Source organism: Acinonyx jubatus, chromosome D2 (assembly GCF_027475565.1).
Source record: "Acinonyx jubatus isolate Ajub_Pintada_27869175 chromosome D2, VMU_Ajub_asm_v1.0, whole genome shotgun sequence".
NCBI lineage: Eukaryota > Metazoa > Chordata > Mammalia > Carnivora > Felidae > Acinonyx > Acinonyx jubatus.
The window spans coordinates 58,587,850-58,601,907 of NC_069393.1; the positions used below are offsets into that span (position 1 = coordinate 58,587,850).

At 50.5% G+C, this 14,058-nt stretch overlaps 1 protein-coding gene across 11 annotated transcripts in view; it reads right to left on the bottom strand.

Annotated features, from left to right (window-relative positions):
- The window catches only part of FBXW4 (F-box and WD repeat domain containing 4), a 77,979-nt gene that overhangs the window by 6,288 nt on the left and 57,633 nt on the right, over window positions 1–14,058 (bottom strand). For 9 of the 11 annotated variants that reach the window (XR_008292293.1, XR_008292292.1, XM_027062907.2 and 6 more), the window contains one exon: window positions 3,868–3,933. The exons of the other annotated variants lie outside the window; for them this stretch is intronic. Coding sequence is in view for 5 of the 9 variants with exons in the window: in XM_027062907.2 (XP_026918708.2) it covers window positions 3,868–3,933 (66 nt within the window). In the remaining 4 variants the exon portion in view is untranslated. Of the gene's footprint in view, window positions 1–3,867; window positions 3,934–14,058 lie in introns of those variants that run through there. 11 annotated transcript variants of the gene reach the window in all.

Below are 14,058 nucleotides of genomic sequence, written 5' to 3' on the forward strand. Positions count from 1 at the left end.
ACTGAGGGCCACCTACCCCCCCCCCCCACCCCGGGGGTGGAGGTGGAGGCAGGGGCAGAGACAAAGCCACACCTGGGCCAGATGAGCACTACTGGTGCCCTCAGAGTGGCCCAGTCTGTGCTCTGGACACCGATGCCTTCTGCAGACGGCTAGAAAGGGCTGCAGCCAGGCCCCCCTCCCCCTTCTAAATGCCACTAGATGCTCTGATGCGCATCTCCTGTGCTCAGCCTGGGGTCCCAAGAGAAGTTCCTGGCACATGGTGACCGACAGGGCGGCCCTAGGAGCGCTTGAAGGGTTACCAACTCCTGCCACAGGAGCTAGGATCAGGGAGGGCTTTGTGGCAGAGGTGCTGTTTACACGGAAGAGTAGGCAGGACAGAGAGGGGGTAGGTAATCCGGGCACCATGGCAGCCAGAGCAAAGGCTCCAGGGGAAGATAGAGGGCCCCTGTCAGAATGTGTGAGAAGCCTACCTGCCCTACCTTTGGTGAGAGAGAGGATGTTCGGGGGTTTAGGATAGAAACGGAGGAGGAATGGGGAACCAGGGAGGACTCTGGCCAGAAGGAGAGATAAGGGATGTGCGCAGGGGCACACGCATGATCACACGCATACAGGGCAGCACAGAGCCTAGCTGAGGACTCGAACCCTCAGCACCCTAGGCGTAGCCAGGTCCAGAGCCCACCCCTAGCCCCTTCCCTGCCCGGTGGTCCTGAGGCTGGCTCAGGGCTATGGCTGGACCCACTAGGATATGTCCAGGTCTGGGATCACGGGCCTCTCCATCCTGATGCTAGACCCAGCTCAGATGCCCTTGGCAGAAACATACAGCCCATAGCAGGAACAAGCCTAGGGAGGAGGGGTGTATAAGATGTCAGGTCAGGCAGACCTCCCAGGCCTCTCGGCAGCTGTGAGGTACGCCCCGCACAGACAACACCTTCCCCGGGACCTAGCCGAGGTTTCTGCTCAAATGCACGCAGAGTACCAGGCTCAGAAACAGGATGGCTTTGGCCTAGTACCTCAGGCCTTGATGGGATCACAGGGCCTAGCGAAGGTTACTTCAGGGATCGGCTGTTGACACTATCTGTCAAGATGGAGCCCCTGGAGCCGGCACCTGGGCCCAAAGACCACCTACCCTTGGAAGCAGGAACACTCTGGCACCTCCAAGTTGGGTCAAGAACTCCATCTTTCTCTCTGCCTGGTTTAGACAGGTTAGAAATTCCCTGTCCTTGGGCCCGGCCCACGGTTCCCAACTCCAGGAGAAAGAAAGGCAGAGAAGAAAGGAGAGGGACAGTCAAGCTCCTTGCTGTCTAGACGATGGCTGTATGCCATGGCTGCCCTCGAACCCGTGTGTTCCAGCCCGCACCTCCCCCTCCCTAACTCGTAGGGAGAACAGAGTCCAGAGGGGTCTTGATGAAATGAAGGGCTGAGGGAGCCCGGGTAACTCTGAAGGGGTCCCCAGGCACTGTGGGAAGCAGCCTAAGCTCCCAGATAGCAGGGACCTGAGGGGCAGCAGGAAGCAGACGTGCGGAGCAGGGCACCTCCACCTCCCAGCTGTGTCCCAGCCCCTGCCATCATCCTGAGGGCGGCCCCAGAGGGGGGTTGCTCGGAGCACTCCTTCCCCCGCCCAAGTCACAGCACACACATAAAAGAGAAAATCCCGGTGCTCCTCAGGTTTCAGTGGTGACAGGTTAAAAGCAAAGAATCCCCCCAGCCCCGCACAGCGCCCCGCCACCTAGTCCTGCGGGCGGTGCTGCCCCACCTTCCAGATTGGCCTGTCAGTCAGGCTTTGGCGTTATTGAAAGATCAAACTCTGTCCTGCCTGTTCATTACCTTAATCCTATTTTCTACATGGCTTTATTATCTGCTTGGGCTTCTCTGGGAAAGACAGCTACAGACAGTCACCCTGTCCATCCACTTCCTCCCACCAAAAGCAGATGCCTCCACCGGGGCATCTCTCCTCCGAGCCCCGCACCACTCAGTCCTCTGGGCTCCCCTGGGAACCAGAGGGCTATGGAAACGCGGCCGGCTCCTCTCAGTGGCGAGGAGGGGTGTCTGTGCGCCAGTGAGAAGGCAAAGCCACATGGTGCCCAGGGCGGCCCTGCCACAGGCTGTCCAGGGGATGCAGTGGCGGCTTCTCATCTGGCTCCGGTCAGAATCCTGGCCGCAGCCGTCCTGTGCCTATGATCACTCGGGTTCTTCCCGGGTTCTGTAAAGACCCAGTGTTTGGGGTTAGTGACGACTAACCCCATAAGAGAGGGCCGTTCAAGGAGTTGGTGGCTTAGAACTACATCCCGGCCATAAATCTGTGCCCAGGAGTAGCCCCACCAAGGAAACCCCAGGCAGAAGAGGCCCTCAAAGTTTACTCAGCTTTTGACACAAAGCCGGGCCACGGTGGTGCGCCCACACCCCCCCCCCCCCAGGCCCGAGATACCACACCTCTTAGAATAGCTAAGACAAGAAAGAGCGGCAATTCCAAATGCTGTCAAGGATGGGAAGAAACTACATCTCTCATACCCTGGAGTTGGATTATAAAATGGTAAATATATTCACAATAGTTTGACAGGTAAAAAATTAAATACACACTTACCAAATGACCTGGCACTTGGACTCTGGGGCATTTATCCCAGAGAAATGAAAACATGTGTCCACACAAAAGATTATATGCAAATGTTCATGAGAGCTTAATCTGCAATAGTCAAAAAATTGAACATAACCCAAATGCCCTTCAGTGGGTGAATGCTGTTCAGTGGGAGAGAACTTTGGGGCGTCCACACCAGGGAATACTACTGAGCAATAAAAAGGAAGGCGCCATTGATACATAGGACGAGTGCTATGGCTCTCATGAGAACTATGCTGGGTTAACGGGGGTGGGGACCAAATCACAAAAGGTATTCCACTTATATAACACCTCCAAGCTGCCAGAAGTAAAGAGGTGGAAAACACATAAGTGGCTGCGAGAGGTTAGAGACGAGGGAGTTTAAGAGGGCAGGGGAGGAAGATGGTGTGGCTGTACGTGGGCAAGTGGGGAATCCGCCAGTTCTGTATCCTAACTGTTGTAGTAGTTATGTGAATCTACACATGGGATAAAATTGCAAAGAACCACACACACACACACACACACACACACACACAGAAATGAGTGCAATCTGAATAAAGGTCTGTGGATTATACCAATGTCAATTTCCTGGTTCTGATTATAATATAATATAATATAATATAATATAACATAACATAATATAATATTGAAATTACTTATAAATAATTGATATCAAATTTATATTTATTATATTATCTAACGTAACACAGGTACCTTGCTGTCCTATTTTTGGAACTTCCTATGAATCTCTAATTATTTCAAAATAAAAAGCTTAAAAAAATCCAACAGAATGGTAGACAATCTGATGGGAACGTGTCAAGCTTACCAAGGCAGAGAGTTGTGAATAAAACCTGGACGTATTTTAACTGTTCTGTGTAATTCTTTTTATGGCTCTGTAGGCCGCTTCCCAAAGTTCTTTATTTTAGAAAAATCATCTCCAAGGATAGATGGGATTTTATGTAGCCACATAATCGGGCACTCCTCAGAGAAAAAGTATCATAAATCCAAATTGTTGTTACCCTGATTTCTAAGGGAAATTACTGACCTATTATAAATTACTTCCAACAGTCTCCTCAGGCTAACTCTAACGACGCCAGGAGAGAGCACGCACCTTGCAAGCTGCCAGTGAGTCGGGCCGCTGGGTTCTTCCCAGCCTCCCCCTGGACCACTCGGTGGCCCACTGGAGCCCGGGCTGGCCCAGCCAGCTCTCTGCTTTGCCTCCCTGGCTGCTCTAGCCGCACCCCATAGGAAGCCGTGGTGGCTCAGGAATCTCTTACCTGTTGAGGTCCCAGATTCTTAGGGGTGAGAAGTGCCCGCAACAGGCCGTCCCTGTCACAAAAGAGCTGCCAAACAAAAGGAGAGTGGAGTCAGGGCTGGCTTGTCAGAGCCTGTGGCAGAAGGGGGATCACGGAGGTGAGACAGGATGAGAGAAATGGCTACGGGGCCATCGGAGAGGCTGAGGCCGCAGGGAGACGACCGGAAGAGCGCTGAGGGCTATGACCTCCCAGGGGCCCCCAGGTTTCAGGACGGCTGAGCTCGCCACTCAGAAGGGTCTCGTGGTCTCTGCCCACCAGGAAAGCACTTCTCCAGACGTGCAGCCCTCAGGTCAAGACAGAGCACGCTTGCCGGGCTGCAGAAATGGTCTCCCGGGAACAGGCTGCCGGGTGCCGGAAGGGGATGCCCTGGTCAGAGGTAAGGGCGATGGGGGGCACGACTGACAGTTTTAAGAGCTGGGGGCACCTGTAATGTGCAAGCGCAGGGCGGGTACGATGGCACCACACTGACCAGAGGGAACCATCAAAAGCGAGTTACACATGAGAAGACGAGATGGGTAACGTGCTGGGATGTGAGGGTGCAGAGAGAGTGGAGGCCCAGGCTGCTGGGGCTGCCGTGGAGTGGGACGGCGGGCAGGCAGGCAGTTTAGAGGACAAGGACACACCCCATTTCCCAGAGGATCTCTTAAATCCCTAGAAAGTTCAACACGTGCCATCTGCAGAGTTTCATTTTAGGTGGAGGCCCCAGGCTGGCAGGCAGGTTCCGCACGGTGAGCCAGGCCGGCCGGAGCACCGGGACTGGAACTGGGACCTACGTGCCAGACCCCACCTTTGTGGGGGACTTGCTGGTGGGGGTGAGGGAGGGAAGCCTGCAGGAAGCCTGGCTAAAAAAACCTAACCATGAGCAAGAGAGTCAAAAATGATTGTGTCACTCGGGAGCCCTGGGGCAGGGAAGAGCAGGTCCCTACATGTCTGGAGCTGGGGGGTGGGGGGAGCAGACAGATTAATGACACCTTAGCAGTGTGGGGCAGCAGCCCATCCTCCCTGGCCCTGCCCCGCACCTGTGGCTCTCTCCTCCCAAGCGGGTCAGTGGGGGGACAGATTTCTGTAGAGAGGGCTCTGAAGAAGCCAGGGGCTTTGGCTGCGGGAGGCAGCCTGCCGGTCGCCGATGGGGGAGAGATCGGGGCAGGCGTTGGCCGACCCACCGATTTACAATAAAAATGGCAGAGCAGGTGTCTGCTTTTCGACTCCAGGCTGATTAAAAAGGCCACACGAGCCACCCTGGGGCTTCCATGCCTCAAGCCAAGAGTTTCTTAGGGACATGCTCCATCATCCCAGCCTCCTCTCGACCCACTAGAGTGCCAGCAACCGCTCACCCGGAATGGTGTGCCAAAACAGCCACTCCATCATGCCCCAAGGGACTCCCAGCCTGGAAATCGGCCACTGGACACTGAAGCCCCAAGCTACAAAGCCAGGAGGTGCTGTCCTCACCTCCCTCCCCTCAACATTTTTCTCTGGAGGGTAATCCATTAATAACTGGTAAAGCCAATTACCTTGGGTTGGAAACATAATAGCCACTTGGAAAGCATTCAAGCAGGCAATTGGGCTCTTCAGACTTTCGAGGAGCGCGGGCCAGGTGAGGCGCGCCAGCACGGACGCAGACATCTCTCAAGGAGGCCTCGGATGGGCCACAGGTGTGACTCAGTGAGCAAGTAAGTCGAGAGGGAGGGAGATGGGAGGAAGCATCTGGAGCACCTCCCAGAAGGCTGGGGCGGGGCTGCCAACACCTGCTCCAGGGACTCCCGTCCTCCATTCCTGCCCCCCTGTCACCAGTCCCACCAGGAGGACTGCCTCTCACCTTCGTACCCCACGAAGGCCTTTCATGATTGTCTGGACACGACGCCCAGAAATGTTTCTTTCCAAAAGCTGCCCCCTTCCCTTGCCCAACTATGCAGTGCAGGGAGGAGGAGGGGGAAGGAGAGAGACACCCCCCCCCCCAGCACGTACGAGGACCTAAGAGAATAATCAAATTGAACACTCAGTACGGACCCTGTAAGCAACGGTCAAGCAGCTTTGGAGCCAGGTCCTGCTGGGCACACACACCAGGACGCACACCCCGACCGTGGGGACTGCCAGGACTCGGGGTGAAGCTGGCTGCGGGCACAGCACCGCACACCTTGCACTGTTCCTCCCTATACGCGGCCACACTTGCTCCCCACCTCACCCCTCAGCTCCCGTGGACTTCAGAAAGCAGAAGGCAAGAGCCACAGACCAGCCATGTTCAAGGTCAGAAGATTAAAAGGCGTGCCCGAATGCAGGACACACCTGGTGCAGGGGTGGGAGGACATGGAACTCACTGTCCCGGGACACCCAAAGGATGCCTCACATGACACAGCAAGTTCCCAATAGAAGCGATTATTCCCACTGCACAGAAAGGGAAATGAAGTGATGGCCAAACTTCTACAAGTTTTCAGGAACTCCTTCAGCATACTCGCCCGCTTCCTGGGAGCCCCACCAGAAAAGGTGCTCCAAATGGAGGCCGGTGGGGTGGGGGATATGCACCCCAGGAGGCCTCCCGCCCCCACGAGCTCAGCCTCCACCACGCCGTCTCACCCACACGTAGTGCCATCCCGCGCCACGCGTCCCAGCCCGCCGTCGTCCTGCACCAGATCTCCCCATGCCCTCCCTGTGCTGGGCCCTGTGCCACGCGGGCCAAAGGTTCTCCTGGAATGCTCGGAGATGCCCTCGGCGAACATGGGTACCACCCCGCCAGGGGCGCCTCCGAAGCGATGACTCAGAGTCTAACCCATTAAAAGGTCTTTGCTACAATCTCCGCTTAGAGTCTGCGGTCACTGAAAAAGCCAGCTCTCCCCAGAAAGAAAAGAAAATGCAAATGGCTTTTGCCCTCACTCCCTCTCTTTCTCGGGGGTATCCTAGGGATGGGGACGGCAAACCTGTGAATAGACAGAGGCAGAAGCTGCTGGCTCCTCAGGTGACATGACCACCCTTCCTCCAGGTCCCTACCACACTTGATCTTGTCCTTGGGACAAAGGGTATTTGGGGGGTTATTTCCCCATCTTCCCTTTGAGATCATGGACCATCTGGGGACTCCTGTGTCCTCTGGTGCCCAGCACAGCACCTGGCCCGAAAGAGGTACTCGGCACAAGTCTGTGGCACCAGACTGCAAGAGCCTTCCAAGCTCACAGCCAACCAGGCTGGGGAAGCTAGTCATGTGGGCTATGAAGGGGGTCCCTCTACTTCTTAAAGAAATAATTCCCAAATCACTGGACTGAATGACACACGACACAGTCATACATCGTTGGTTGGCAGTGGAATCCCTCATAAGCACCACAACCAGATAATAGATGAGAAGTACCAACAGTACCTACAAATTAATAACACACACACACACCCTCTTGCACAAGTACACACCCACGCTCTCAGCTTGAGGGTCTAAGAGGCATTCTGACTCTATAAACTCTGCTCTTTTTGGATGAGAAAGCCCTGATCAGAAGCTAGCCCTCTTCAATTTCTCATCTTGCCCCAGACCTTGTCCAGGTTCCCAACCTACCTTCCTGGCCCCCTGGTCTGAGCTCAAGCAAACCTGGCACCACAGAGATCATCATCAGGCCCAAGAAGCAGACGTGGGAGCCCCACATCAGAGAGAGACGCCAGGAGAATTAGGGGTTCAGGTGCTCAAGTTGAGGAACAGAAAATAACAAGAAAAAGATGAGAGGAGAAAGGGAGGAAGGAAAATTATTCAGGCATGAGCAGGGTGAAAAATAGAGTCCTGCTGCCTCTACCTTCATTCAGGCCCTCTTAATTACATCAGTCATTTATTGAACACTTACTATGTGCCAGGTTCTGAGGAAGGGTTTCACAAACATCATCCCATCTAATCACTGGAACTCTGCACAGGTACCACTTTCCCTATTTTACAGATGGGAAAACTGAGGCACCCTGCTCTGGCTCCCACAGGGAGAACTAGTAGGGCTGGAATTTGAACCTACCCTTGCCCAGTACGTTCTCTCCCCAGCACCTCGTACAGTGCCTGACACACACTGAAAACTCCAACCCTTGTTGAGTGAACAAATGGACAACCGAACAAATGGCCCCACCCGGGAGAAGAAAGGAGAGTCTGAGTGGCTCTGAGGAGGCAGCACAAGTGGCGTGCTTAGCAGCTGTGCCCCGCGGCTGGCCTGGAGCCACCCAGCTGGCCCAGGCCCCAGCCGCCTCCGAGCTGGGGCTGACACACTTTGGCAAGGGAGGCCACCAGAGCTGTCACATCATTCACCAACATGCCCATCAAGTGTATTCAGTTCTCTTCAACCCGCATTGGCATTTTAATTACTGTTGGGTAAACTAATTTGTACAAATGAAGGCCGGGCTGCCTAATAGAATATGCAAGCTCTCTGACCTCTGACAGGCACTGACACGAGATACAAAGGCCGCCGAGGAAGGCTTTTTATCTGAGCCTTATTACTCTCTATTACTCCAATTAGTCAGGCTCCACTGCTCCTAATTGGAGGAAAAATTGCAATTAAATCAATTTTTGATGGGCTGCAAGTGGGCTCCCGAACCGCCCTGCTTGTGAAACACTGATATTATAGCAGCAAAGGTCACAGGCCTCATCGGCACCTGGGGGCCCCCGATTTCCCTTGGCCCCCTCCTAAAATGCCTCGAGGAAACCCCTGCCCCTCCACCGGCTTGGCCAGCAAGGGTGGAAAGGAGGGAGTCATTAGAACATGTCAGGTCTCATTGCTGCGGCCGCCATCTGCTAACCTGTGCCACTGACATCATTACGGCGACTAAGGCCCGAAGCTTGAATGCAGTGCGAAGGTCACACAAACTCACTCGCTGAGAGGAGGCCAGGAGCAGTAGTGCAGGGACAGCATGGTGAGGGAGGGACCAGTGGGGTGGGAACAGGAGGTCAACAGAAGTCGGGAAGGGGACAGACACAGGCTGGGGTAGGTGAAAGTATAAGGCAGCCAGTTCCCAAGGTCCAGCCCACAGGGCACCCCAGGCCACCCAAGGGGAAGGGAAATATATGTGTCTGGGAAGGAAAAAAAAAAAAGAGGCCAAGAAATCTTGTTTTCTCTCCAGCAAACATCCCACACTGCAATTGGGGACACGTCCTCCTGAATGCAGACCAGAAAGCTGAGGGTCACATCAGTGATGGAGCAGGAGCCCTCTGTGGGGCCTACCATCCACGGCAGCACCTGCCCATGAAGGCTGGGGGGCGCCCGAAACTAAAGCTGTACGGTCGGGAAGGGGGAGGGAAATACAACATTGTTCATCAAACCAAAGGATAAGGAGACCGAGGTGCCTAGCCGAAGCTTGAAGGAGTGAAGTTTAAAGCAAAGAAAAAGAAGATCCATTTCACAGAGCAACTGGCATACCGTCACCTCAAAGAAATGGTGCAGACAGAAAATATAAATTCAAAAGAACTTTAGCCAGCTTCGTGGATGATTGAACCAAAATGGGTTAACAAAGAAAGGAGGCCTTCAAGGGGTCAAGACCAAAAATATGTTAAATAAATGATGGCTCATCGGCTTAATGGAATATTACACAGTCATCTAAAATAATGCTCCCAAAGTACAAGCAACAGTCTTAGGATACTATTAGAAGAAAAAAAGTCGAGAACAAACAGCCTCGTACAACTATTTTTTGAAAGCCTGGAGATAGAAAAGGAAAGCGTGGAAAGAAACATACTAAGACACTGAAAGTGATTATGTCTGGGCAGTAATTAGCAATTCTTTCTTTTAAATTTGATTTTTCAGGGGTGCCTGGATGGCTCAGTTCGTTGAGCATCAGACTCTTGGTTTTGGCTCAGGTCACGATCCCAGGGTCGTGGGATCGAGCCCCCACCATGCTGGGCTCTCTGCAAAAAATTTTATTTTCCAATCTTCTTTAATAAGCAGGTGCCACTTTTTACAGGGAAAAACATTATTTATGCCTTTTAAGGGAAAACACAACATAACCAGACACTCCTGTCTACAGACCCATGGCCAAGAACAGGTGGACCCAACAGTGAACCTCCTGCTAGAGCAGGTGTCAGCCACGGTGGCCCTGACACACCTCGGACTGAAGCTTTGGGACTGACCAGTAGCCCAAGGTTAGTCAGGAAGCCCAGATCAGAAGTGAGAGCCTCCCCTGGCCTCTTTATCCCAACTAGGTACTGGTGAACAGGGAGCAAGACCAACTCCTAACTCCCACAGCTGGCAGAGGCCTGGAACACCCCCCTCAGTCACACACACACACACACACACACACACACCCCAAACCTCTCTGAGCTCACGTGCATTGGGACAGGATGGTGCCAGTGGCCACCTAGAAGGTCAGGTTCTAGACAGAGCACCCAGAGGCTGGGCTCCAGTGTTCACACTCCCACTGCCACTCTAACAAACTCCAACAAAGCAAGTTTGCCGCTGCACCATGGATGAGTGCAGTCCAACAGCTGGGAAATGCCTCCCATCTTTCATATTCAATTTTATTCAAAAACTTGCCGCCAATGGTAAAAGCTCAGTCTGACCAAGGATGTATGATCCTGGCCCAGGTGACAGAAAAGGAACTCACTCCACTCAATAAGTAGACTTAGAAACGCGAACAATGGAAGGACAGAATTAACGACAGAGGAAAAATTAAGGATACCAAAAACAAGAACTCACTGTACAATCTGAGTTTAACAAGATGTGCTGGGGGCTGCAGGGAGAAGAGCTTCTATGCTCTACTTTCCATCTGCACGGCCTCTAAACACAAGAGCTGCCCCATCTGATCGTGAGAGGAAGAAACGGCAATGTGCTCCAGCGCAAAAGGAAAAGTCAGCTGGGTCAGACTTACTGAGAAACAACGACATAATACACCGCTGTGTGTCTGACAAGAGGCATTGGAAAAGAAGAGATCAAGACGGCCATTATTTGGAGACAATATAACTGTCTGAGAAAATCCAAAAGACTGAACTAAAAGTTATCACAACGGGGGTGCCTGGGCGGCTTAGTTGGTTAAGTGTCTGACTTCGGCTCAGGTCATGATCTCACAGGTCATGAGTTCGAGCCCCGCGCCAGGCTCTGTGCTGACAGCTCAAAGCCTGGATCCTGCTTCAGATTCTGTGTCTCCCTCTCTCTCTGCACCTCCCCCACTTGCACTCCGACTCTCTCAAAAATAGACAAACATTTTTAAAAAAATTTTTTTAAGTTATCACAACGAATACTGGGGTTAGTATGCCCTGTGCAATAGGGAAATGGAGTGCGGCCTTAGGGGTCCTGGTTCTACCACCTCATTAGTATGTGATCTTGGATATTATTTTACCTCTCTAAAACCCAGTTTCTTTCTCTGTAAAATAGAAACAATTAGGGGCGCCTGGGTGGCTCAGTTGGTTAAGCGTCCAACTTCGACTCAGGTCATGATCTCACGGTTTGTGGGTTCGAGCCCCATGTCAGGCTCTGTGCTGACAGCTCAGAGCCTGGAGCCTGCTTTGGATTCTGTGTCTCCCTCTCTCTCTGCCCCTTTCCCACTCACACTCTGTTTCTATCTCTCAAAAATAAACAAAAATGTTAAAAAAATGTTGTTAAATAGAAATGATTAAGATACCTAAGCATAGACTTGTCGTAAACATTACAATGTTTACAGATGTTTGCTATTATTACATACCAGCCATCACCAACCAAAATGTAACCAGAGATCCATTCACACAAAAATTAGAAAACCGTAAAATAGCCAAGGATAAACCTAACAAAAAACACCACCAACGAAAGGCCCATATGAAAAAACAAAAACAAAACAAAACTATCAAGGTTTACTAAAGGACATAGAATTGCTGAATAAAGTAGAAAGATCTACGGTGTTCCTGGATAGGAAGTGTCAAGATCATAAAACTGTTACTTCTCCCTTAATTAATCCATAAATTCACTATAGTCCCATCCAAACAAGATTTTTTAATCAATTGATTCTAAAATTCATCTGGAAGTGGAAATGTACAAGAATAACCAAGAAATATTTTTACAAGAACAATAGAAGTTTGGGGGTTTTTAAAAAGATTTTATTCTTAAATAACCTCTACACTCAATGCGGGGCTCAGACCCACAACCCTGAGATCAAGAGTCGCATGAGCCACTGACTGAGCCAGCCAGGCGCCCCAAGAAGAAAGTTGTTCTACCAGGTACCAAACGTACTCTAAAGCTGCGGTATGATGTTTGTGCTAGAACAAATAGATCAATGGATTAGAATAAAGAATCCAAAGCCATACCTATATATTCGTAAGGAATTAGAAAATCCTAAACGTGACTTTTAAAGGCAGCAGATTAAGTGTGAACCAGTCATTAAAGGGTAGAGACACCACAGGATACACGTTTGGAAACAATACTAAACTCGGGGCACCCGGCTGGTTCAGTTGGTGATGCGTCCAACTCTTGATTTCTGTTCAGGTCATAATCTCACAGTTCAGGAAATCGAGTCCCACATTGGGCTTTGTGCTGACAGCACAGAGCCTGCTTGGGATTCTCTCTCTCCCTCTCTCTCTCTCTACCTGTCCCCTGCTCTTACACATGCTTTCTCTCTCTCAAAAATAAATAAACATTAAAAATAACAACAACAACAAAAAAACTAGAGCACTACCTCAGAGCAGACCTCAATTCCACTCGGATGAAGGAGATAAACATTTTTCAAAACTACATGAAAGACCATAGAAGTATCACAAGGAAAGGCAGGAAGATGCTTTTACCATCTTGGAGTGGGAAAGACATTCTTCAGATGAAACCGTAAAGGTAAAGATGACAGAACTTCTCCCCAAACAGCCAAACGTCCACACGACCGAAGATGCTGTAAACATCAGCTGAAAGGGATTACCAAGTATTCATAACAGTCAAAATGTTCATACCCAGAACATATAAAGAAATCTTATAAATCACCAGAACAGGTAGATTAATGAGCAAAAATCTTTAAGAAATTATTTATGGAAAAAATACACATGGCCAAGAAAACATGACAAAATGTTAAACCTCCGAGTAACCAAAGAATTACGAGTTAGACCAACGACGAACGTTGCTACATACACTTAGCACTTCCTGCCATTCACTGAGGACCGGGTACTGTTCCAAGCACATTATATGTATATATTTGTTCATTTAACCCTTAAAACATTCCTATGTATTTGATGATAGTTTTCCAGATAAAATAATAGGAATTAAATTTTTAAAGCATCACCATCTTTCAGAATACACATCGAAATATGTATTTCTATGCTTGATGTTTGCTTCAGAAAACTAAGGAAGGGAGAGTGTGGGGAGTACTGAAGAAGCAGGAGTGGCCAAGGTTGGAAATTATTGTACTTCTGTATATTTTGAAATTTTCCATAAGAAAAAGTGTCTTTTTGAAAAAGTTTTTTTCACAGTTACTATGAGGTAAGAACTACCAGTACCATTCCCCTTTCACAGGTGAGAAAATTAAAGAACAGAGGGGATCCATGATGCACCAAGGTCACACTACTAGCATGTGGGGGGCTCATAACTTGACCCCAGCCAGGTGGGCCCGAGTCCAGCTCATACTATAGTCACTCTTCTATAACCACTCCCCAAATGAGGTAATTTTTTACCCAAGAGAGAAGCAAAAATTTTCTTTAAAAACAACAACGACATGGGGCGACTGGGTGGCTCAGTCGGTTAAGCGGCCAACTTCGGCTCAGGTCATGATCTTGCGGTCCGTGAGTTCGAGCTCCGTGTCGGGCTGTGTGCTGACCGCTCAGAGCCTGGAGCCTGTTTCAGATTCTGTGTCTCCCTCTCTCTCTGACCCTCCCCCGTTCATGCTCTGTCTCTCTCTGTCTCAAAAATAAATAAATATTAAAAAAAAAAATTTAAAAACAACAACAAAAACCTCTTCTTACCTACTACAGACAAGTCTAAGAGGAAATAGGTACTTGTACCCATCGTTCATGGGTATCTATATACCAACACTGTCCTAACTGGTGGGCAATTTGGCGGCATCTAAGAACTTTTACATGCACTTACCCCTCAATCCAGCAAGTCTTTCTGAAGATCTTTCCTAGAAAAACCCCTAACCATGTGCACAAACAGGCAAGTACACAGGTGTTGTCTCAGGCATTGTTTATAATAACAAACCACGAGGAACCACCCAAGCGTCCATCAATAGCAGGATGTGCTATGGGGCACGCATATTAGTGTGAAATAGAATGCGGCCGTG